This window comes from Mixophyes fleayi, chromosome 3 (assembly GCF_038048845.1).
Source record: "Mixophyes fleayi isolate aMixFle1 chromosome 3, aMixFle1.hap1, whole genome shotgun sequence".
Taxonomy (NCBI): domain Eukaryota; kingdom Metazoa; phylum Chordata; class Amphibia; order Anura; family Limnodynastidae; genus Mixophyes; species Mixophyes fleayi.
The window spans coordinates 245392013-245419467 of record NC_134404.1 but is presented as its reverse complement, the minus strand read 5'-3'; the positions used below and the strand labels follow the sequence as shown (position 1 = coordinate 245419467).

Here is a 27455-nt window from a genome sequence, read left to right as displayed (position 1 = left end):
CACATACCATTGCCCCTTTTGCACCGTATTGGGGTCTGTGTCCAAAACCTCTTCTTTGGGACCTTGCAGAACTTCTGTATTCTTGGGTTGAACCCTCTGCTTTGGAAATCTGTCCCACTTGATGAAAGACTTGCAGGCTTTATCGCAGGTCTTTACCTCCTCAGTGAATTGCGGTCCGAACATCTGATTTTACCAATTTAAGAAAATCCACAGATGGTGGCCAGGTCTGCAAGAACTACTCTGGATAACCCCCAAGGCCAGCGAGTATTAGTGATATAATTAAAGCTCTGGCCTATAATGAGGGTAGTTCTACTGATAGCTTTGAGGAGGGCAAATTTAGAGGCTACCAGAGACTTGAGAGAGCAGACAGATTCACATTCCCTTTGTCAAGCGCAAACTATAATGCACAATTGTGTGGATCTTTGCCTTCTTTGTGGATAACTACTAAATAGTAAATACAGGAGGGGGACCAACAAGCCTGTGAACCCATTAGGACCAGGAGTTTTGCAGTTCTTTTGAGTCTTAATAATATCGTCTATAAAAGTGCTTAATGTTTACTCATCCAAATGAGTAAATATTAAGCACTTTTGATATATAGGTATATATGTGTTACACACTGCTAGAACTTGTTTGGTACTGATTTGTCATGGTTAAATGCATATGCATATATGGGGTAATACATATGTGTAACATTTTTTCGTAGCACATTTTGTCGATTCACTAATTCTCTGTTACAAAAGTGTTGGTCCTGAACTTTTGTGCATGTTGCTAATATTTGAAAAAGTTTGTCCAGCCCCAGCATCTTATCATTTTACATTTGTTTGATTTTGTCTTTCTTTGTCAGATGTTATTAAAAAGTGACCCTCTGATGGGTTTTGAAATTACATTTATTTTTGTCACATTTTGTCAAGCAGGATACATGTGGATTATAATAATGTTAATACTTTACCAATAGCTGAGTTATTGCTGCTTAATGAAAATATTCACATGGACATTTTGAACCTTTCATACAAACTGGATGTTTGTCCTCTTATGTTGAAATGTGTTTTATCTGTGGTATATGTGAGAATCTCAGACACTCACACCATTATTAGAGTTTAACAACAACACACTCTATAACTCCTTGTATCATTTAATAACATATAGCGCTGGATCAACTCCATTTTGAATTAAGTTGGACCTGATGTAAGAGTAGACATCATTGATATCTGTGAATAATGCCCTATCAGCAGAAATTGTCTCACCTTGAATTCTGTGATCAAAATCATAACAATGTTTGTTATGCATCAATGTTTACTGACTGCACATTTTACTTGGGGTAAAGATTACAAGGCACATGGATGTATTGGCACTATAATTTTGTAATGATAGTCTATTGGGTTCCTCACTTTAGAGTCATTCCCCTGCTCAGTCAATTTCCTCTCGTGGTGTGTGTGTATATTGGGAGATTGATATGTAAGCTAGTCTGTAACAAATGCAACTGTTGAACTTACTTTCACTGCATTGGAAATTATTTGCCTTTTTCTAAAACCTACCAATGGAATGCTATTCCAAATATTTCCATAGGGCAGCCATGCAGCTTAGCTGGGTGCTTTAGTTAAACTTGACAATACTGCATAAGCAACATTACATAAACACATGTATATATGCTTTAAAGACTTGCCCAGATGCCTTTTGTGAAGTGTTCCACAGCTGGATTTCTGGGCAAAGTGTAAGGGGTAATTGAAAAACTATCATTTATTTCACAGTTGACTGTCAGTCAGTCAACTCCTAGCACTCCTTGCTAGAGTTTGCAACTTTGACTTGTTTATTTTATTACAGTCTTCTAAAATTCATTGCACTTCTAGTTGTATCCACAAAGAAACACACACAGGAAACCACAGTCTACTGTGTACATCAGGAAACTATTTCTTTGTAATTTCTTTTTCAAAATGTGAAGCTGACTGATTCAACTTGAAAAAGTTGAATAATTCTTCACTTTATGAAATAATATAGTGATTAGACCGGTAGTAATCGTTTTTATGATTACCACCATAACGACACAGAGAAGTTTTCCAAATAAAAGACGAATCTGTAAAAAAAATTACATAGTTACATAGTTGATGAGGTTGAAAAAAGACACCAGTCCATCAAGTTCAACCTATTTTGGATCTCCTGCGATCCTGCACTTATATTTGTAATTAATCCAGAGTAGGCAACCGCCCATCTGTTTCAATTTTGAAAATCCCCCCCAGACTCAATATTGCAATCCAATTTTTACCCTATATCCACTACTATCCTTTATTTTAAATTAACGGTCGTATCCCTGGATACACCTTTCCGCTAAAAATTTGTCTAACCCTTTCTTAAACATATCTATTGAATCTGCCATCACAACCTTCCCTGGCAATGAATTCCATATCTTGACTGCCCTTACTGTAAAGAACCCCTTCCTTTGCTGGTTGTGAAATTTCCTCTCCTCTAACCTTAGGGGATGACCACGTGTCCTGTGTATGGTCCTTGGGGTAAAAAGTTCCCATGAAAGCTCTCTGTATTGACCCCTAATGTATTTGTACATAGTAATCATATCTCCCCTTAGACGCCTCTTTTCTAAAGTAAACATGCCTAAACTGGCTAACCTTTCCTCATAACTTAATGACTCCATACCCTTTATCAATTTTGTCGCCCTTCTCTGAACCCTTTCTAGTTCCAAATTATCTTTTTTATAGAGTGGTGCCCAGAACTGTACTGCATATTCAAGATGAGGTCTTACCAATGATTTATACAGTGGCAAAATTACACTGTCTTCCCTTGCATCTATGCCCCTTTTTATGCATGCCAATACTTTGTTTGCCCTTGCAGCTGCTGCTTGACATTGAGCACTATTGCTAAGTCTACTGTCTACGAGCACTCCCAAATCCTTTTCCATTATAGATTCTCCCAAATTAATTCCATTTAATTTATAGATTGCGTTCTTGTTTTTGATCCCTGAATGCATAACCTTACATTTATCTGTGTTAAACCTCATATTCCATTTAGCCGCCCAATCCTCCAGTTTATTTAAGTCTCTCTGTAGAGAAGCTACATCTTGCTCTGATTTTATTACCTTACAGAGTTTAGTGTCATCTGCAAAAATAGAAACTTTACTCTCTAAACCATCACCAAGGTCATTAATAAATATATTAAAAAGGAGTGGTCCCAGCACGGAACCTTGAGGAACTCCACTTAAGACCTTTGACCAATTAGAAAATGTTCCATTTATCACAACTCTCTGTTCCCTATTCTCTAACCAGTTTTCGATCCAAGTACAAATTTTGATTTCTAGACCCAGTTCCCTTATTTTGTAAACCAACCTCTTGTGTGGCACTGTATCAAAGGCCTTTGCAAAATCTAAGTAGACCACATCTACTGTCCTGCCCTGGTCTAAGTTCCCACTAACTTCCTCGTAGAAACTAATTAGATTAGTTTGACATGACCTATCCCTCACAAATCCATGTTGATTCCCACTAATAATTTTATTGCGTACCAAGTAATCCTGAATACTGTCCCTTAAAATACCTTCCAGTAGTTTCCCCACTATTGATGTCAGGCTTACAGGTCTATAATTCTCTGGTTGTGATCTCGTCCCCTTTTTAAACAACGGCACCACATCTGCTATTCGCCAATCCCTTGGTACTGAGCCTGATGAGATTGAATCTCTGAAAATTAAGAATAGCGGTCTAGCTATTTCCGAGTTTAATTCCATAAGGACCCTTGGGTGTATGCCATCTGGACCTGGAGCTTTATTTATCTTAATATTCTTCAGTCGCCTTTGGACTTCTTCCTCTGACAACCAAGTATTAATTAATGGCATGGTTTCATTTCCATTTTTATGTATTACTCCTGCCATTTGTTCCTCTCTGGTAAATACTGAAGAAAAGAACGTGTTTAATATCTCTGCTTTTTCCTTAGTATCATTTATCAATTCACCCATCTCACTTCTTAGTGGTCCTATATTATCTTTTTTAATCCTTTTGCCATTTATATACTTAAAAAACTTTTTGGGGTTTGTCTTACTTTCTTTTGCAACGTGCCTTTCATTTTCTAATTTAGCCAATCTAATTTCCTTTTTGCATGTTTTATTACATTCCTTGTACCTATGGAAGGACTCCTCTGACCCTTCAGACTTAAACAATTTAAATGCACGCTTCTTCCTTTGCATTTCTTCCCTTACCTTTTTATTTAGCCACATTGGTTTAGACTTAATTCTTTTACATTTATTTCCTATAGGAATGAACTTATACGTGTATGTTTCCAACAACATTTTAAAGACAGCCCACATTTCTTCCGTATTTTTTCCTTCAAAGGCTTTGTCCCAGTCTATGCTCTTTATAGACTCCTTTAGCATATTAAAATTTGCCTTTTTAAAGTTTAAAGTCCTAGTTGATCCCTTATACTGTTGTTTCTGGAAACTAATTTCAAATGAGACCATATTATGATCACTGTTTCCCAAGTGCTCCTTTACTTGAATATTTGATATTACGTCTACATTGTTTGTTATTACTAGGTCCAGTATAGTCCGGTTCCTAGTTGGTTCCTCAACTAATTGGGACATGTAATGGTCTTTTAGCGTGCTCAGAAACCTATTTCCCCTAGCTGTACCGCAGGTCTCAGTACTCCAATCAATGTCCGGATAATTAAAATCCCCCATAATTAAAATTTGACCTAGTTGTGTAGCCTTTTCAATTTGCTGTAGAAGTTGGGCTTCCTCAATCGTACTAATATCTGGCGGTTTATAGCATATCCCTATCAGAAACTTCTCTGAACTTTTTCCTCCGCTGGATATCTCCACCCACAATGCCTCTATATTATCACCAATATTCTCGTATATAACTTCCTGAATACTTGGTTTTAATTCTGGCTTAATATAAAGACATACTCCTCCTCCCCTTTTATTTACCCTATCCCTCCTGAAGAGAGAATAGCCTTCCAAGTTGACTGCCCAGTCATGTGTATCATCCCACCAGGTCTCAGTAATACCTATAATATCATACTGCTCATTCATTGCTACTAGTTCTAACTCCCCCATTTTACCTGTCAGGCTTCTTGCATTTGCAAGCATACACTTAAGTCTATTGCCTCCCTTAGGTATTTCTTTTAGCTTTAAAAAGGGCCGCTCCTTATCGGCTATGCTTCCCTTTCCCCCCTCTCCACCCCCTTGACTCTTGTTAAATTCCTCCTTACTACTCTCAATGTCTATCCCATAAATACTTGCTTGCCCCTCCCCCCCGGAGCCTAGTTTAAAATCTCCTCCAACCTTCTAACCATCCTCTCCCCTAGCACTGCAGCCCCCTCCTCATTCAGGTGCAATCCATCACGACAATAAAGATGGCAACTGACCGAGAAATCAGCCCAGTGCTCTAAGAATCCAAAACCCTCCTTCCTACACCAATCTTTTAGCCACGCATTAACCTCCCTAATCTCCCGCTGCCTCCCTGGACTAGCGCGTGGCACAGGTAGTATTTCCGAAAATACTACCTTGGATGTCCTTGCCTTAAGTTTGCGACCTATGTCCCTGAAATCATTCTTTAGGACACCCCTTCTTCCTCTAACTCGGTCATTGGTGCCAACATGCACCAAAACCGCTGGGTCATTCCCAGCCCCTCCCAACAATCTGTCCACCCGATCCGCAATATGCCGAGCCCGAGCACCCGGGAGACAACACACTGTTCGGCATGCACGGTCCCGGTAACAGATTGCCCTATCTACCTTCCTAATAATTGAATCCCCTACCACCACAATCTGCCTGGGTCCCTGAGTAACTTTGGTCCCCTCTATGCTGGAGAGACCATTCCCCTGGTTGCTAGAGGAAGCAGTGTCATCCAACTCTACCAATTCTGAACTGCCTTCCACAGTATCTTCATCCAATCTGGCAAATCTGCTGGGATTGCCTAGCTCAGAACTGGCCTGCCTCTTCCTCCCTCTGCTACCCCTAGTAACTGTTACCCAGCTGCCTACCTGTGCATCCTCCTCTGTCTCTGCTCCACCCTGCTCAGATAACGCATCAACGGTGAGCTGTAAACTCTGCTCCAGGTTGGCAATGTCTCTCAATGTTGCAATGGTCTGCTTTAGATCAGTTACCTGGGCTTCCAAAGAGACCAATTGCTCACATTTCTCACAGAGGTATAAACCTTGGAACACTTGCTCCAAGTGTGCATACATATGACAAGATATGCATTGAGTGAGATCATCAAGCCTGCTACTACTCATCTTATTATGGCTAACCTAACTTCTTATAGCCTACAGTGAACTTTAGTACTAGCCTTTCCTAGCCACTTACCAGATTAAACCCCTTCCTGGATTCAACTCCTTAATGGAACCAACTCCACACTTTAAACAAAAACAGCACTTGAAATCAAAAAAGCAGTGAAATCAAAAGCTCAATGAAATCGCTTGCTACCTCCTGTTAAATAGAGCTTGCACTAACCAGCTGTATCAACTATGCAATTAAACCACACCCACTAGCTCTAACAGAGAGAAGGAAAAAAAAAAAACAAAACACTTAATAAACACACAGAAAAACAAATCCCGTTCAATAAACACACAGAATAATTCCCCAAACTATATCACTCTCTCAGCACAGCACAGCAATCCCTAATGGAACCAACTCCACACTTTAAACAAAAACAGCACTTGAAATCAAAAAAGCAGTGAAATCACAAGCTCAATGAAATCGCTTGCTACCTCCTGTTAAATAGAGCTTGCACTAACCAGCTGTATCAACTATGCAATTAAACCACACCCACTAGCTCTAACAGAGAGAAGGGAAAAAAAAAAAACACTTAATAAACACACAGAAAAACGAATCCCGTTCAATAAACACACAGAATAATTCCCCAAACTATATCACTCTCTCAGCACAGCACAGCAATCCTTAATGGAACCAACTCCACACTTTAAACAAAAACAGCACTTGAAATCAAAAAAGCAGTGAAATCACAAGCTCAATGAAATCGCTTGCTACCTCCTGTTAAATAGAGCTTGCACTAACCAGCTGTATCAACTATGCAATTAAACCACACCCACTAGCTCTAACAGAGAGAAGGAAAAAAAAAAAAAACAAAAACACTTAATAAACACACAGAAAAACGAATCCCGTTGAATAAACACACAGAATAATTCCCCAAACTATATCACTCTCTCAGCACAGCACAGCAATCCTTAATGGAACCAACTCCACACTTTAAACAAAAACAGCACTTGAAATCAAAAAAGCAGTGAAATCACAAGCTCAATGAAATCGCTTGCTACCTCCTGTTAAATAGAGCTTGCACTAACCAGCTGTATCAACTATGCAATTAAACCACACCCACTAGCTCTAACAGAGAGAAGGAAAAAAAAAAAAAAAACACTTAATAAACACACAGAAAAACAAATCCCGTTCAATAAACACACAGAATAATTCCCCAAACTATATCACTCTCTCAGCACAGCACAGCAATCCCTAATGGAACCAACTCCACACTTTAAACAAAAACAGCACTTGAAATCAAAAAAGCAGTGAAATCACAAGCTCAATGAAATCGCTTGCTACCTCCTGTTAAATAGAGCTTGCACTAACCAGCTGTATCAACTATGCAATTAAACCACACCCACTAGCTCTAACAGAGAGAAGGGAAAAAAAAAAAACACTTAATAAACACACAGAAAAACGAATCCCGTTCAATAAACACACAGAATAATTCCCCAAACTATATCACTCTCTCAGCACAGCACAGCAATCCTTAATGGAACCAACTCCACACTTTAAACAAAAACAGCACTTGAAATCAAAAAAGCAGTGAAATCACAAGCTCAATGAAATCGCTTGCTACCTCCTGTTAAATAGAGCTTGCACTAACCAGCTGTATCAACTATGCAATTAAACCACACCCACTAGCTCTAACAGAGAGAAGGAAAAAAAAAAAAAAAAAAACACGTAATAAACACACAGAAAAACGAATCCCGTTCAATAAACACACAGAATAATTCCCCAAACTATATCACTCTCTCAGCACAGCACAGCAATCCTTAATGGAACCAACTCCACACTTTAAACAAAAACAGCACTTGAAATCAAAAAAGCAGTGAAATCACAAGCTCAATGAAATCGCTTGCTACCTCCTGTTAAATAGAGCTTGCACTAACCAGCTGTATCAACTATGCAATTAAACCACACCCACTAGCTCTAACAGAGAGAAGGAAAAAAAAAAAAAAAAAAAACACTTAATAAACACACAGAAAAACGAATCCCGTTCAATAAACACACAGAATAATTCCCCAAACTATATCACTCTCTCAGCACAGCACAGCAATCCTTAATGGAACCAACTCCACACTTTAAACAAAAACAGCACTTGAAATCAAAAAAGCAGTGAAATCACAAGCTCAAAGCTTCTTTATGTAAAGAAAGGCAGACTTATCTGTATACCGAAGTTGCAGATGTCCTATTGGCACAGGATGCTGACCGCAAATGAGTCCGACTACTGAGGTGTCTGTCAAGAGATTTTAACGTCAGTGCGAATTCTTTTCCTCTTAATTTTAAGCGGCAATGTTGGGTTAAGTGTTTCAACACTTAACCTGCGGGGTTTGACATTGCTGCTTTAAATTAAAAGAAAAAGAAGTCGCACTGACGTTAAAATCTCTTGACGGACACCTCAGTAGTCAGACTCATTTGCGGTCATCATCCTGCGCCAATCGGACATCTGCAACTTCGGTATACAGGTAAGTCTGCTTTTCTTTACATCCTTTTTTTACAGAGTCGTCTTTTATTTGGTGTCGGAATATTACGCACTGAGAACACTTCTCCACTCTATTAGACACTGATCTTTTTATTGTGCACCAAGAATATTATTGACTATGTCATGGTGTTTGTGGGGAGGGGGGCATGTAAAATCCAGGGTTAGGCCAAATGAACATAAGGGCCTTTCCCTTCCCTGGGCTCATTTTCTGTCATGGTAATTAAGTAATTACTATGTTATGGTTCTTGCATATGAACCTCTTACACATAATTAGTCATTGAGTGAAAGTCCATGGGCTAGATTTACTAAGCTGCGGGTTTGAAAAACTGGGGATGTTGCCTATAGCAAACAATCACATTCTAGCTTTCATTAATTTAGTACCTTCTACAAAATGATACCTAGAATCTGATTGGTTGCTATAGCCAACATCCCCACTTTTTCCAAACCCGCAACTTTGTAAATCTAGCCCCATGTGTTTTTGTGACAAAATGGACTGCCTCTTGTCTTGCCGCCACTCTTATATCTTTGAGAGGATGGTCTAATTCTTACACCCTCTATTGGGGAAAACAGTTTTACCAACTCATTTTGGGGGTTCTCTTACTGTCTGTAACATGCCACTACTAACCATTCCTGCTGGTGTTACTTAGCCGCCAAACACTTCCCGACTAAAAGTGCCTACTGCACACCAGTTGTAGGAGAGTAGTCGCTGCCACTACCAGGCACCTTCACCGGCATCTGGAGCCACTTTATTTCTGAATTTTGTGTGAAGCTCCTGCAGCACCTCTTTGCTGGTGATTGTGGCTGCCTCCTAACTGCTCACTCTACATTCAGGCAGAGCATTAACTCAGGGATTTGGGATTGATAGTGGACAGACGGAGGACATATTACAGTGGTAGCTCTTACCTGCAGGTCACAGGATTACAGCACATAATAGGCATTGTGTAGGTTCCTATAGGTAGAGTGGTGTTTATTGCTCATAGGTACCCCTTAAAAGGACAGATACACATCTCTATGTGATAGTGGTGGTGGTACACACAGGAGTACAAGATGATACACACCAGAGTAGAGCAACATGTGCTCTGTATATAGAGTCAAAACCAAGCTCCACCCCTGCCAAAAATGTATATGATTTCAGAAGTATAGCCATCTGACAGTTATGGTACACACACAGATAGAAGACACACGTTACACACAGAATATATCCATTTATGTTTTTTATGTAGAGTCAAAAGCAGTTTTGACTCCTTCCATAAATTCAAATAAGCACTTAACATGCTGAAACAATTGTGGTGGGTGATGCAATCAGGGTGGACAGAGCCAACCAAGCAGGACTACATTTGACTATGTCATTGGACAAGGATTTTAAGTTCTTGTTCAGTTCATTCCTCCCTTCATAAATTATGAGGACAGACTTCTCGTCTTGCAAACAGGAGAGCTTTCAACACAGAGAGATTACATACTAACTGTTGGTTTCAGGCTAAAGCTCTGGGCAAAGACAACAATGGATTATCTGAAATTGGGGTTTAAACACAATTTACCATAGTGATGGGCAACCTGATATACTTCATGGACGATCTTCCAATCTTCAAAAGAGCCGCATATAACCTTTTATTTCAAGAATGCAAAAACAGCCCAAAAACTACCTTGGCACTGATTTACATCCCTTATCCCAAAATGCAGCCACATGCTCCTCACTTGATCCTGGGTAGATGCAGTTGGAATATGTACAATGTATTATCTATTTAAGACTTTCACCAATAAATTTGGTTTTAATGTTTACATTTCTGTCTACAAACATCAGAGTAAGAGTAGCAAATCAGTATTTTAAGTATCAAATTATTTTTTAAATCCGTTCCTTAATCCAGAACTGTGCAACTGGTGGTACGTAGATAATTTTTGCATAGGGCTTGTGTGCAGTGGCATGGGAGCTATATGCACACATGACTATATGTGATGAGCATGGAGATATTGTCCAGGTGTGTTGAAGATTTTCTTCTAGAACCAAATCTTACAAAGTGCTTCTTACACTGCAGCAACAGACATCACAATGCACACCCTGTTAAATCCCATCAGCTAAGTAAGGGAACTGGCACACGTTTCGTTTCACTATAATTTTAGAACATCAGTACAATAGTTTTGAGCATATACTTGTTAAAAGCCAAAGGTTTGCCAATTTACCTGATTGCACATACAAGCTAATATGCCCGTAATTTAATGGCAAATAATAAAGTGATGATCTAGTGTTAGGCTACCAGCATACCTCACAACATTTTTTTATTAGGATAATCTGCCCATTTCAAAAGGAGCAATAACCATGCCCCTTTTCACTTCTGAAAATTATGATTATTCAGCAAAAATCTTGATTGTAGGGATGCTGTTAGCCTTCTCCCGGACAAAAGAAAAGTAAATGTATAACAATGTGCCTATTTTGGCACGTCTTTCTGTGAAGGTGTTACTAAATTGTTTTAGGAGTCTTAAATTCTAGGGAAAAAAGCTTTTGTAGTTACAGATTTTGGGCCTGATTCAAATCCAAGCGGATATCAAGATACGTTTTGATTTGAATCTGGATGTAAGTTCCTTCTGCCTAAATGGTACTTGCCGTATGTTAAGAAACAGCTCAGAGTAGTATACACACAAGCATATGTATGCATAACATAAGGTTACATCAGAACGCAAACAAAAAAATGTATATTATAAAATAAATGAACAACTCTAAGCAGTATAACCATTTTAAAAAAATATGGTTGGTTTTAAAATATATATTTTTTTTTATAATTTTTTTTCTTACATTAAATAAATAAATCAAGATGTTAATGTACATTGTACATACAAATAGTTTATTTAAATGTACTTAAGAGAAACCGAGGACTTGAGTCCTTACTGCGCATTGTCTAACGTTCACCTGCGTCTTCCCACCCTTCAAGCCGTAGGCCGTTATATGCATATGTATATATATATATATATATATATATATATATATATATATATATATATATATATATGTGTGTGACTTGTGAACACAGCTTTGATTTTGAAATTCCTTACTCTGGTCACTTGTATATCCGGGAAGCAGCCATAATTAAATTGCAGCAGTGACATGGGTTTGGCTGTACATTAGTAGGAATATGCTCTTCTAGTACTTTTCCTGAATTAGGAAACACCCATGTAAAGTATTAGTTTTGAAGCACACTAAGGGTTTTTTTCTCTATTCATCTGCAAGGTGTTCTTCTAGAAGCATATGCCTCATAAGTAGTATATGGTAAGTAAATTTTTTTCTGACTCTTATATGCAAATGATTTGTGCTGAAATGTGGAGTGTTGGGAGAAGTAAAATGTATAAAGCTAGGTACACACTACACGGTTTTCGTCCAATAATCGGCTCAATCAGCCGACATATGACCGGCTGTTCAAAAGTCGGGTCAGTGTGGACGATTGTCTCCCCATTTAGTTGGTCGTACCGTTTAATATTTTCGTTCCAATCTCATTTCCGTTGTGTAGTGTGTATAAACTTACGTCCGATCCACGACAATCCTCCGATACTTCCTCGACCTGGGGGGCGTGTGTATGTAAATTTTTTTGATGTCTGTCCCAGTCCCACGCGGTGCGGTATCCGCACATCACTGACTTGTGTTTTGTATTGATGTGTATTGCACCTGTCTGGCTGCAGACCATTACACGTGTATAAAGCACGTGTGTTATTACCCTTTGCATCTATGTTGGCAATGTATTCATATTTACTCTTTATAAACTTTAACCTTTATAAACTTATAATTGTGAAATACCAAGAATAAACCACACAGTGTTCATGCAACATTTTTATAGCAGGGAAAAAAAGGTACAAAATTTTTTACACACACATCTGTCTGAAAGATCCGCATGAGACGTGAGCGCGCCCATGCCAATCAGAGCGCAGAGTACTGCAGAGTATTATTTTTAGTATTTAGTATTTTTAAAGGTGCTACTGGTTTGTGGCAGAATAGGTCTTGATGTCGCTTGGGTTTCTATTCCCTTTGATTTCTTTATCTACGAAACAAGGAAATAAAAAAATGTTTACCATTTAACTTCTATATCTGTAATTTATATTCAACGACATAAATACTCTCATTTTCTCACCTTGCACACTGCTCGAGATCAGTTTATATTTTGGTGCCTGTGGCGAAATCGCAATAATAGCGGGCTTAACCTCCATACATTCTGGAAAACAGGCGCCATTTTGGTTATTATAACGGTACAGATATGTGCCCAAAGCATTTAGCTATCTACACATGTTCACTGAAATACCTTTGTGTTCTTTTGTATATTTTTCTTTTTCAATTTTTTCTTGTTTGCTAACAAGGTGTAACATTAGTGGTATCTAAACAGGCCTTCTCACCGTTAAATCTTCGTTCTGTCATAAAAAAATTAGGTTACAAATTAGGCGTGTACATTGCTTTATGTGACACTACAATGAAATACAGTCCTTCAAGCAGATACACTACATGTGCTACTGACCTTTTTTTAATGTCATTGTCGTCCTAGTCCAGTACTGTGACCATCATCTCCACCTCTCTTGGGCTAATTGGATTTGCTCTTTGCTCTTCTTGAGCATCTCCATCCCCCACCTTAACTTTTTTTTACATTTTTTGGCCCTTCCAGCACCATCTCTGACTCTGTCTCTGTCTCCATAGCTGCAACCCCCACTGACACCTTCTCCTCACCCGCAACCCCCACTGGCGCTTTCTCCTCAACCTTAACACCCACTAACACTTGCTCACTCGCCATCTTCTCACGCTCCTCGGCGCCAGACAGGTTCCTCTGTCATTTTATACACTCAGACATAGACGTTCGTTTCTGCTGTGGACCAATCAGCGATGATGCACGACGAGAATGGAGCATTCCATTACATACGAAGGGATTTTATTATTAGGGAATAATGATTGCATTGCACTATAGCAGTTAAATGTTTTTTTAAATTTTATATATGTTACTAAACTTCTATTTTATATGAATGAATGAAGAGACAGTGTTGCCTTCTCTTTTTATGCAGCTTTGGGTGTTAACTATAGCGAAAGCTCTGCCCCTTTATGCTAATGTCTTTGGTATCTCGTTACATTTCCCGCAAATGTCGCTTCAGTGTGTACAAAATTAAAATCATTGCTCAGGACAACATGGCTGTAAAAAGTTGCTAAAGGGACGTCCGCTCTTCCCTTTATCGTCCTAAACAAGGCTAGTGTGTATGCAGTCCATGGACCGAGCGATCGGACCATCGATCGCATGTAAAATCACTCGGCATAAAAAGTTGGTTGAAATTTCTGTAGTGTGTACCTAGCTTAACAACGTGAGAACAGCTTGATATTTTAGAAAATGAGATCATATTTTCCTGTGACCCTATTCAGCTTGAATCTGTCATTAACATACAACCCTGTCTCTGCAGTCGGCCTGTCTGGGGCCTCCCAAACGTGTTAGATTTCATTGTCTTGAAAGAGACATCCTCAAAGGCTTTCACATTTGCGACCTGCCATAAATGGTACAAGGTGCTACCCTTATTTACCAGCCCCCTCTGGGTATTTTAACATAAAACCCATTGATCTAGCAGCTTCTCTTAGAGCCATGTCACACTATTTCTAGGAATTAATTCACAAACACATATTTGCAGATTTATGCCTAAAAATTAGCTTGCCAAAATAAAAAGGCACACATTGTGTGCAGAAAACCATAAAATCAAGAGCAATGATGTTGCTATGCTCGTACCAAAAATTCGCTTTAAACAGTGCACATAACGGGGGAACAGAGTTGTTACCCAAATGAAGAGTCCTCCCGCTGATCAATGTAGCTGAATCCAAAGAAATAGTTCAAGTCCACTCTGCTCACACCTGTGTGAGAACTATGCTTGTAATTATGTTGTATGTTTGAACCCCCTATATATGGTGTTGAGGAAGCCTTGTGGTGCCTTAAAAATAAGATAATATCCGCCTCCCGTTACAATCAATAATAAGCCATAGTGAATCAAATACTAAAATCACTGTACCAGTAAATAGCTATATAGTAGGTATAACAATTGCATAAAACCTTTGAAGCTGCATTTGTTATTTCCACAATATGCATCACCCATAGTTTTTATCAAGTATTTTACTTATAAATTGTAATTAGAGTTATACCTGTTATATAGCTCAATTTAAGGAGACAGTGATAGTAGTGCTTGATTCACAGCTGCATTATTTTTATGCATTTGCTTATGCTATAAATGGTTTATACAATGATTCTAATTTTGCATGTTCAATTAATTTTTCCTTGTATTGATAAAAGTGTCCTGTATTGCAAATATAATCGTGTATAATAATGTAGTGGTCTTGCACTATTGCTTTTAGTAGTGTCATGATTGAGTTGTTACGATAAAAATGTATACAAGCACTTATTTTTAACAGATTTAATTTTGTTCATTTTAAACTCTGACTATTACTAGCATTAACCGGAATGCAGTTTATTTTGTCAAAAAACTTGTGTTAACTACTAATCAGATTTGCCTGCTGGAGGAACTGCTGACACATACATAACTACCAGTTGTAAATAGAACAATATTAACCAGCTTCACAATACCACGTCTTGTACTATGCTTTGTGATTTGACTGGTAAATATTTGGCAACAGTTAATTGCCAAGATCAAAGTGATGTATTCTCCATCTGGTAGTATTCCTTATGTAAAACTGCTGTCATACCTGCATCTTACAAGCTGTATATTTCTGCTGCTTACAAATGAGAATAAAAAAAAAAAAGTGATTTAATTTGCATTTCTCTTTCATCCATCTGGGGGACACTCCTTAACCATGGGGTTGAGTCGAGGGGAGGAGTCTGGCACCCAAAGAGTTAACTTTTTTCAGCTGACAGCATATCACCCCCGCCAATTCCAAACATACCTCAGTTTGAATTGGGTGCCCTTGGAAAAAGGTCGCACCTGAAGAGCTCCAGAGAGACAGTGAACAGAGTTCACTGGTAATAGGTTTTTTCCTTTTCTTTGGCAGTTTTTTCTTTTGATAGCGGTGAGAGGCTTCGTGCACAACAGAGCTGACTCGTGGGAGAAGCGCCTGTCGGGGCGGCGGACCCGCTGACAGAGAGGGATGACACGCTTCTCACAGCGGGAAGCAGTCGGCAAGAGACTCTCCCCGCTGATGCAGGACGGGCGCTGCCCTTAGGCAGGAAGCGCCTTTACTGCTGAGGTTCCCCGGAAGCCAGCTGGAGTATACCAAGTTCCTCCTCCCATGGGATGGCAGTGAATTCTTGAGGATGGCGCGCTTTTGATAGCGCTAGCAGGGAACACATTCTAACAGGTTTTCCCCTAATATAACAGAAAGGGCAAAATGCTGTTAAAGTAAATAACACAGAAGGAGAGCCAGTGGAAGGGGAATGTGTTTGAGGAACACCGCTTCCCCCCCTGCTGAGTGAGCGCGTGGAAGATCCCTTTTGGCGCCAAGGTTCAAAAGGAGGACAGTTGCAGCAGTCATTTGAAGAGAAGTGCACTGTTGACACATATCTTCCCCACTGAGTATCACTTTTATTTTCTTCTGTGTGTATGTGTGCATGTGTAGACATGTATATTATAAGACAATGATGCATACTTCTCATTGACTGTGCTGTGTATTGCATACCTTGCTGGACTGTGTTGGTTCTCCTCTGGAGTGTGCTATCCGCTGAGTCTATTGCCATCATTGACTGTGTTATCTCGTGCTGGACTACTTCAAGAGACTTTCTATATTGGCAGTGTTGTTCAGTCATCTATACATTTATATTGTGCATATTACTGTGGATCAAAGTCAAGGTGCCCGTGTATATCTTGTGTTGCAGTCTCTCCCCGTGCACCTCCTCACATATATATTCAGTGGTACAACTTGCTGGTGGCAGACCACTGACCCCTGTTTCCAGTTTCACCTGTTCCAGTATCCTCTCACATAGCAGTGGTACAACTTGCTATCCGCAGACCGCTGACTCTCATCACCCCCTCGTTTCTGTTGGACATTCCTCCTCACTATAGCAGTGGTACAACTTGCTACCGCAGACCACTGACTACCTTCACGTGTCCTTTGTCCATACAGTTCCTCGTGTATTACTACCTCCATATTGCCAGTGCTGCTAGTCATAGACTTTCCTGAGCATCTCATCATCTGCTATTTCCTGTTCCGTGATCACCCTGCTACCAGAGTACCATATTACCACCTATACTGCTCTGGTAAGCCTATCACCTGGTGATCCCTGGGTATAGACTCCTAGTGCCCGTGACATGCAGTGGTATATCTTTCAACATTGCAAACAGCAGAGGCAATTTTGCTTATACTTTTATCGAAAAATGCACTGTCATTGAATGTCGGGAAACCATTTAAACCTGTACTACTGCCTAGGGAGCAAACTAAGCTGTTTAGCTCTGCCCCTGGACATGTAGCTGTATTTTTTCCGTGCTGTGTAGTTTTGCAGCAATAGTGTGGCAGAAGGGAGTTTGAAAGGGAGGACCAATGAGGAACAAGAATCAGGACATCCCAGCATCTCATTGGTCCTCCTGATCACATCCCCAAGGTGCATAAATTATAAAGTGATGAACAAAAATAAAACAGTGTTTGTCTGTGATTGGAAGGTTTTTCTTCTCCTGCAGCCTTAACAAGTGCATGCTGCCTTTTGTATTTTTAAGCAACCTACATTACATCCCATCAGAACACTGTCCTAAAGATATAGGAGGGACATTAGCTGTCTGTGGAGTGTAGGGTAACAACCTGAAAATCTACTACAGCTCTGTTAAATGGTTAACACTGAATAATGTACTTTACCATCAGTTGAGGGGGGGGGGGGGGTTAGTTGTCCTTCAAGATATCATACTATTATACTACAAATGTTTTACTGTAACTATGCCATTGCATTTTCATTCTCTTAACTGAAAATGTGTTTGTTCTTAGTAATTAACTGTGCAAAAGAAGAGAGAAAGAAATACTGGGGCACACCTCAAATGTGTAGTCAGATAGTAATTTTAATGAGGGTTAGTGTATTCCCAAATTCTTATCTAACAGTTTATATAGCTCATGGACATGAGATGAATGAAAGAAACACACATAAAAACTAAATTTTATACGTATAAGTTAAAATTGTATATATTAAAAGCGAAATATTAAAACTTAGTGGTGTAATTGAGTAGCTACAGATACTTATATGTATTTCAGGTAATCCTCTTTATAAGGCTCTTATTAGGAGTAAATTCATATAAATGGTATGGTGCAAAATTTATAGAACCAAATATAATAATGAATAATATAATCATACGAAATATACAATATATTTGGTCTAAAAGATCATTTAGACCAAATATAGTGCATACATTGTATGATTATATTATTCAGTATTATATTTGGTTCTATAAATTTTGCACCATACCATTTCTATGAATGTACTCCTAATAAGAGATATATATATATATATATATATATATATATATATATATATATATATATATATATATATATATATATATATATATTTCAAGAAAACCTCTTTATATCTGTAGCTACTCATTTACACCACTAAGTTTTAATATTTCCCTTTTAATATATACAGTTTTAACATATACGAATAAAATGTTGTTTTTATGTGCGTTTATTTCATTCATCTTATGTCCATGAGCAATATAAACTAATCTCATGTCCATGAGCTATATAAACTGTTAGATAAGAATTTGGGAATACACTAACCCTCATTAAAATTACTATCTAACTACACATTTGAGGTGTGCCTTCCCCAGTTAGTATTCCTTTCTCTCTTCTTTTTCTCAGAAAACTATGAATTCATACTACAGGAAGCAGCACCCTCATTAGCAGATTTTTGTAAGAATATTATTCTACTACAGGTTAGACACCACTATCTTGTTTGGGCCACTCTGTCAATCAATCGTTATATAAAATGGATTAAAAGACTCTAGTGCGGAAGATAATCTTCTTTGCATAATTAACTGTGCAGTCTGTGAACCCCACAAACTAGTGAAAAACATTGTATGCAATGTGATATTTCGTTATGCATTGTATGCCATCTGAGACTTGGTTATGCTTTAACCAGCAAGATTTTTTAGTTTTACCAAACTGTGCCCTTAATTGTTTTCTTATATTTTTATTTGTTTGTGATTAGTAGCATGTAAGGTGGAAATCTTTCATGTTTTGGTTTATTAGCAGGACAGTAACATTGGAGTACTGAGTTTGTGCGTGTGGCTAAAGCATCACCTGCTTTCAGAAACTGTTAAGCCAAAGACTGGAGGCTGTTGCAGAGTGGGACATATGCCAGTTTGCATAGTGTATCTTGCGGGGTAATTGCTCTGTGCATGCTAGGAAAGTGGGTGTGCGCATATACTCAGAATATATTATGCAGCCTTGTGTGATTCTGGAACTTACACCTACCTGGCCCTAAAGAAGCAGACCAGGGGAGGGAAGAGGCGTGCAAGCACGCTAAATATCTGTTCATACAAATGCGGCTCATGCAGACCTGCAGAAACACGCATATACACTTTTTAGGAGGCATATATTTTACATTAGCTGTAGGGCAGGTGCGAATAAACGCTTATGATTTATTGTAAACCAGACACATATGCTGATGATGCAGAGGTGAACGCATCTTAAGAAGCGTTTTTTAAAGAAATCAAATTATTGTTTAGTCTAATTTGCTTATTTCCTCCTCAGACTACATGGCAGCCTTAACAAAGGGTATGCACCTAAGCAATAGCTTAGGATGGGTCCTAAAAAAACACCCAAGAAAACATGGATCAATCCGTGCATATAAAAATTATATTGATCAAATGCTTGAAGAGTTTTCCTTGCAAACTGAGCATCAGCCATAGCGCTATGCTATCCAGAAGGTAATGTCTGTAGACAATATGAAGTAATGACCAGTCTGCTGCTTTGAATAAATAATTTCCTGAAGCCTGAGCTATGTGCGCCCAGGAGGTTTGCACTGCCCTTGTGAACTGTGTCCTCAGTATTTTTGGTACCTCATATCTGTTCCTATTATAAGCCTGTGAAATTTCTTCTCAAATCCATCTTGCAAGAATGTCTTGGAAAGAACTTGCCCTTGACATCGACTTTCATAATTCCTTTGTTCTCAATAGATAAACTGACATTGCTTAGACTAGGTCTAGAGTATGTAATCTTTTCTCAATTTTGTTAGGTGGCGTAGGTCAAATGGATGGAAGTACAATTTCATGATTCATATAAAATGTGGAAACTACACTCTGCAAGAAGGCAGGATTTGTTTTTGGCACTACTTTATTGGTAAATATTCAAAAAAGGTTCCTTGCACTATGAAGGCTTCAATTCTCCAATTCTTCTAGCAGACGTGATTGTCACTAAGAATAGTACCTTACGTGTAAGACATTTAAGTAAAACTTCATGTAAGTGTTCAAATGAGCCTCCAAAACAAAGATCCACAAAATGAGTGATGCTAGGACAAAATTCTTCAGCTGCTTGAAACAATCTTTTCACCAGATCATCTGACGCAATCTTGTGTCCAGGAACACACTTAGTGGCAAAACTTTCAATGGGGCAAGGCCAATCTATAAACCTTCTTGAAGGAAATCCAGTCAATCCAGATTGACCCATTCAATTAGCAGCGATTGAATTGGACAATCTGAAGTTGCACCAAAGTTTGAATGTTTTCCAAACTCTGCAGTACACTGTGGAAGATTTTTACTTTCTGTAACACTCCTATTGGTAGGTGTTATTAGAGTGTAGTGCGGATCGTACCTGGTCTCCAGATGTTGTTCTATAGTTCACCACACGGCAGTGGGACAGAGTAGCAACAAATATCATATAATTACAATGTTCTATTTATAGACAATGCTACTCACAAATATTTTACTCTTAATCAATATTTACTGCCTTTGAGTGTTTTTGCAACAGTTTTTACTGTTTTTACATTTCTACATACAATATATCAAATAAAACAATTAATCTTTTTCTGTCTATATCAACAATCAGTAGTCTTTGTGGTAATGAACGTAGCTATGCAGTATGAATGACAACCACAAGATGAAGGAAGTCTCTGAGGTGATAGTTGGTTAGTTATAATGGAGGTTCTGTGTGACTGGAAGGTAACATACTTATCTGGTGATTAAACATAACTTTCAGCCAAATGTTCAGTAGATTTCTTCTTCTAAATTGAAAGAATAAATAATACTGATATTATCATACATTTGTGAAACTATTTGCTGTTTTCCTGTCAGAGTAAATGTCACTTGTAAACAGGTAAATAGTAATTAATAGAGATGTTCATTGACCCGTGTGTTTTGGTTTAAGTTTTGTATCTGTATTTGTTAGAAAAATTGCTAAAATATGCTAAGATCACATAATTTTGCACTTTTTTTTTGGTTTTGTTCCTACATTATTATTAAACTCAATGACACTAATTTCAATTCATTTGCAGTCAATTTTGACCACCTCACAGGTTGCAATATTATTTTCATACACTTTCGGACACAGACTGCAGCGACCTGGTTGGATGCTAAGCGACAGAGCAGCGACACAAATACACAGCAGTTCATAGCACATCTAGGAAACATTGCCACACAGCAGTGGCAGAAAACAAAAGTGGTGTAAGATGAAATTGTCCTTGGGCCCTCCCACCCACCCTTATGTAAGATATTGAAAAGGACATGTACAGTTTAACAAAGCAAGCACTATAGCGACAAGCAGTGCCACTTTTGTGGCTGAAGTGCTTGGTTTATTCGGGCCCCCACAAAACAAACTAACAATAGCTTAGCTGCCTTAAGCCTAACAATGCTGTCAATGAACTCTACATTATTAAACCATATCTGTTTGTTCTGCATCTTTAATCTCCTTTTCCTCTGTGGATACCACCTTCTCATTACTGAAGAACTGCCAAACTTATGTAGACACAGGAATGGAGACACAACTGGAGTGGCATTAGATCTGCTTCAGACATACTGTGACACGGAACATGTGGGCAGCATGGAATCTGTCATATTGGAATACATTGCATTGAACAGAGATTTAAAGCAATATATGGAAGCAGTTGAGGAGACCGTACTTAAGTTAAAATGTGACCCATCGGATAAGATCCCAGATTTAAAAGAGCTTGTACACAAGAGATACACTTTGTTTCTGAAGAATAATACAGAGGAGGCCCTGAGGCAGGACAATAAATATGTCCAGTTTAAAGAACAGCTAAGAGACCTGAGAAAACAAATGGGTGTGTCTCCGGCCCCTGCAGACTAAACTTTGTAAAATTAAGACGCATAGATCACTGTCACCATATGCACATGGTCGGTACAGTGAAACTGAGAATGGCTCATGAAATCTGCTATGGTTCATTTGATCGCTCCACCCATTCCTTAGATTCCTGTGGAAGTTCTGCTGCTAATACATGGCAATGAGCGCTGACCCCCCCCCCGGGATGCGTGCATTTATCAGACCAAGACCAATCTAGGGTGTCCCGGTGGGTTGTGGATGGTGAACCCAGTGAAAAACAAAGTATGTGGCACACGTACGAGAGACAAGCAATTGAAAGAATGAAATCCACCAGGTGTGCAAAAATTGGATGTGATGGCTCTGACATGAGTATATCGGATCTTGTTCCAGACAATACACTAAAAAGAGCCATTATACAGCAAAAAGCAAGCTCATCACTGAGCTTCGAATCAGCCCCATGTCACGGGCACTAGGAGTCTTTACCCAGGTATCACCAGATGATGGACTTATCAGAGCAGTATAGGTGGTAATATGGTACTCTGGTAGCGGGGTTATCACGGAACAGGAGACAGCAGATGGTAAGAGAATGCTCGTGGAAAGTCTATGACTAGCAGCACTGGTAATATATAGATAACTGTACACGAGGAACTGGATGGACAAGGAAACGTGAGGGTAGTCAGCGGTCTGCGTATAGCAAGTTGTACCGTTGTCTAGGTGAGGGAATGGAATCCAGGTGAAGGTATCCGGGAAGTCAGTGGTCTGCGTTAGCAAGTTGTACCACTGCTATGTGAAAGGATACTAGAAACTGGTGACTCAGGAAACAGGGAACAGTGGTCTGCCTCTAGCAAGTTGTACCACTGAAATATATATGTGAGGAGGAGCACGGGGAGATAAATGCAATGCAGAGTATACACGGGCACACTGAACTTGATCCCACGATGATATGCACAAAATAGTAATAACTGAGCAGCACTGCACAAATATACAAAGTCACAAGAACTATCCAGGCTAAAAGGTAACACAGTCAAATGATGGCAATAGTCTCAGTGGATAGGGAACTCCAGAGGAGAACAACTCAGTCCAGCTAGATATGCAATACACCAGCACAGTCAATGAGAAGTATGCATACCGTGGTTCAGGAGAGCAGGCTGTCAGAAAGAAGTGCAGGGATACCTGAACGGCTGGAGGCCGGCAGGATACGAAGTCCCAGGAGGGTGGAAGCGGTAACCAAGTAGGTGCAGCGCACAGTAGGTAGACCAGCAAGGATATAAACAATACTCAGGAAGCAGTAGTATATAGAACTGGACACCCGGAGAACACAGGAGAGTAGAGGCGGTCTAGCCGAGGTGAAAGCAGCGGAGCGTTGATCCGATGCAGACAGGCGAGTTGACACAAGCAGGAACACTGTAGAAGCACGGAGACAGCGGATCGGCTGGCTGCAGACACGAGGAGTACTGGAGGGTTGCGATGAGCAGGACACTGCAGATACACGGAGGCAGCGGATAGGAATCAGCTGGTGCAGTCACGATAAAACACGGGAGAGTTGAGATAAGCAGGATACTGTAGATACACGGAGGCAGCGGATAGGAATCAGCTGGTGCAGTCACAATGAAACACGGGAGAGTTGAGATAAGCAGGATACTGTAGATACACGGAGGCAGCGGATAGGAATCAGCTGGTGCAGTCACGATGAAACACAGGAGAGTTGAAGTGAACTGGAAACTGTAGTAGAGCAGAGGCAGCGGATAGGAATCAGCTGGTGCAGTCACGATGAAACACAGGAGAGTTGAAGTGGTCTGGAAACCACAAACGAACAACAGGAATCAGCAGGAGCTGAATACACGAGGAAACACAGGAACACCTTCAGAGGCTCATGGGGAATGAGACTCCAAGATCAGGCAACGAGGTATTGACCACAGATGCTTTAAATAGGGAGTGTTGCCTGATCAGCCAATTAACTAAAAGGAACATGTACTGAAGGTTTGAAAGGGCTGCACATGCGTAGACCCTCAGGATGGTGGACGGCCACGGTTCCTAAACACACGAGAAGTAGCACTCACAGTCCGGTGAGTGACACCCCAATTCCCCAAAAATTATAATATATTTAGGTACCGTTGATGTAAAGTGCAGATTACAAACACTTGTGCAATACTGATGAAACAGCAGCAAAGTAGAAGGTTTGAGTAATACATATACACGTCTATTTAGACATCCATGCTTACACTGCTTCTGCAAGCCACATTGTTCTTTGTTAATAAAACTGTTGTCTTTATTCCGTTTAAAAAAAATGTAAAATAATCCTCCACCATTCTTTGGATGTTGATAGTAGGATCAGGTGAAGTTACAGCAGAGGTGTCACTAATTTTGGTCAATTATTTTACGGTAGACAAGACCAGATGTCAAAATGTTGTGCTGAGTCAGCTGCATAATCAATGTGTGTCTTTGATTTTTGCAAAGCACACATCAGTCTATAGCACATGTAGGTAACATTGGCACACAGCGGTATCTGAAAGGAAAGTCATGCAAGATGGAATTGTCCTCGGGCCCTCCCACCCACCCTTATGTTGGACCCTAAAAATGACATGCACACGTTTAACAAACCAAACACTTCCAACGCCAAGGAGTGCCACTTTTGTGGATGATGTGCTTGGTTTGTTTGGGTCCCCACAAAACAAGTTAACAATTTGCTTGGGGCACCTGAGGTAACAGTGCCTTAATGAACTCTACTGTGGCAAGATATTGTTGTCATCATCCTCGGCCTCATCAGTGTGTACATCATCCTCACACATTATTAATTCATCACTGCTGGAATTCACCATTACAGAAGTCTCTGAATTTTGATGTAATTGGCAGGAAAGGCCTTCGTCGTGAAAATTGTAGTTCATTTTTATGAATATCATCTTTTCCACATTTTGAGGAAGTAGCCTCTTACGCCGATCGCTGACAAGGTTCCCGGCTGTGCTGAAAACTTTTTTGAGTACACACTAGAGGGTGGATAGCTTAGGCAGTGCAAAGCGAGTTGGTACATGGGTTCCCAAATTTCTTTTTTTTCCCTCCTAGTATGTGGGACTGTCTGATGTGTCTATTTCTATGCTGTCATTAAAATAATCCTCCACCATCCTTTGGATGTTGATAGTTGCATCAGGTTGAGTTACGACAGAGGTGTCACATTATTTAGTAAATTCTTTTAGACCAGACCAGCGGGTAAATGTATCAAGCTGAGAGTTTTCAGGCGGGTTTGAAAAGTGGAGATGTTGCCTATAGCAACCAATCAGATTCTAGCTATCATTTTGTAGAATGTACTAAATAAATGATAACTAGAATCTGATTGGTTTTTCAAACCCGCCGGAAAACTCTCGGCTTGATACATTTACCCCCAGCTGGCAAAATGTTGTGCTGAGCCATCTACATCATCCCTGGGTCTCTTGGGAAATCTAAGTTTTTTCCTAGCAGCATTTGACTGAGAAACTGAAGGAGGAGACGCCATCCTGTTACCTAGCACTTGAGCTGTCATTTCACTCACCAGGAGCTCTCTTGAGATCTGGGTCAGTTGGAAATAAAAAGAAGACATAACTCTCTTTAAACCTAGAATCAAGCACAGTCACCAAAATGTAGTGATCTGATTTCAATATTTTGGTAACTCTTGGATCCTGGCGAAGCGAATAAAGTACTTGATCTACCAGTCCGACATACTTAGCGTAATTGCTTTGTTTAATCTCCTCCTTTAGTTTCTCAAGCTGCTTTTCCAAAAGTCTAATTAAGGGAATCACTTGACTTAAGCTAGCAGTGTCTGAACTCATTCACAGGTGACCACTTCGAATGCTTTCAGCACCTTGCACAATACTGAAAGTATTCTCCACTGTGCTTGACTAAAATACATCCTCCCTCCTTTCCCAATGTCATGGCTTGTTGAGTAAGCATGGATGGCTTTTTAGCTGTTCCTCCATCTGCAGAAGCATATACAGGGTAGAATTCCACCCTGTCACCACCTCTTGCTTCAATTGGTGGCAGGGCAAATTATATTGCTCTTGTAGCTGCTGCAATCTCCTACATGCTGTTGCCAAATGCAGGAAATGTCCAGATATTTTACTGGTCACAGACAGCATCTCATGCACGTCCCTGTAATTTATTTAAAAGCTCTGCACCACCAAGTTTATTGTGTGAGCAAAACAGGGAATGTGATGGAATTCACCGAGCTGTAGAGTCCAAGTGGGATAAGCCATGTTGCAATGACATCCCTTAGTTTTTGTAACATATTGTCAGCTGTATGCCTCTTAGTGAAGTCGGTGATACACAGAGTAGCCTGCCTCTGAAAAATGTGACGTACTTGGGTACATGCTGCTGCTGTTCCTGCTAGTGAAGGCGAATCACTAACCCAGTTGGCTGTCAGTCATATAATCTTTAGTTTGTCCAGTTCCGCTTGTCCACATTTCTGTGGTTAAGTGGGTAGAATGGCATTTTGTAGTAAAAATTTAATTTTTACGAACCTTCATCATCATCATCATCATCATCATTTATTTTATATAGCGCCACTGATTCCGCAGCGCTGTACCGAGAACTCACTCACATCAGTCCCTGCCCCATTGGAGCTTACAGTCTAAATTCCCTAACATATATACACACACACACACACACACACACACACACACACACACACACACACACACACACACACACACACACAACCTTCTGGTAGAGGTGAGGAATAGCTTTTCTAGAAAAATGGTGTTGTGATGAATTTAGTAACGGGGACACAAGACCTCAAGTAACTGTCTAAAACCAGCTGCATTAATAGTGGATATTGGACGCAGATCTAATACTAGCATAGTCGCTATGGCGTCTGTGATCCGCTTTGCGACTAGATGACATATTTGCTTCCTCTTGCAAAGGATTGTTTAACAATCAATTGTTGTAAACTACTAGTTGTCGTCTTCTTGGTCTGCTTCTGGGATGAAGATCCACCCTCAGCAGCACCAGGAGCAGCAGTGGGACTACAGCTCAAGAAATCTTCTGAGGAGTCCAGGATAGTGGAGTAGTCATCTATCCTTACCAACTTGGATGCAGAACTAACTCCGATCACTACTGAGGATATTGATGAGGGCGGTGGGTGTAGATTGCAGGTATCTGGATCTAGCTGAGAGAAGGGATCTAGCTGACGATGGACTGCTTGTTATTTTTTTAGCATAAGTTTTCGATTTTCCCAACTGCTTGCCATGAACTCACTTCAAATGGCGTAACATGGATGAGGTTCCTAGATGGTTAAGGTCCCTATCTCTACTGACTGTGGTTTTACAAACGCTACAAATGGCTAGACAACTGTTGTCAAGATTTGGGTAGAAATTATTCCACACATAAGAGGTGGATTTTTTTGGTCTTATGCCCAGGCATGACAATGGCTTTCTTCTTATCACATGCAAGAACTGCTTTCACTGGTGCAGGACTTACACAACCAACATCATCCTCATCAACATCCGATTCATTAGCGCCCTCATCAGCTACACAAATATCCCCCTCATCCT

The 27455-nt window shown here is 39.7% G+C and overlaps 1 protein-coding gene across 3 annotated transcripts in view; it reads left to right on the top strand.

Moving 5' to 3' along the window:
• The window catches only part of SNX9 (sorting nexin 9), a 220193-nt gene that overhangs the window by 10097 nt on the left and 182641 nt on the right, over positions 1-27455 (top strand). Inside the window, exon 2 of one of the 3 annotated variants that reach the window (XM_075203370.1) lies at positions 11959-11997. The exons of the other annotated variants lie outside the window; for them this stretch is intronic. Within the exon in view, the coding sequence (XP_075059471.1) occupies positions 11995-11997 (3 nt within the window). The 5' untranslated portion in view covers positions 11959-11994. The remainder of the gene's footprint in view (positions 1-11958; positions 11998-27455) is intronic. 3 annotated transcript variants of the gene reach the window in all.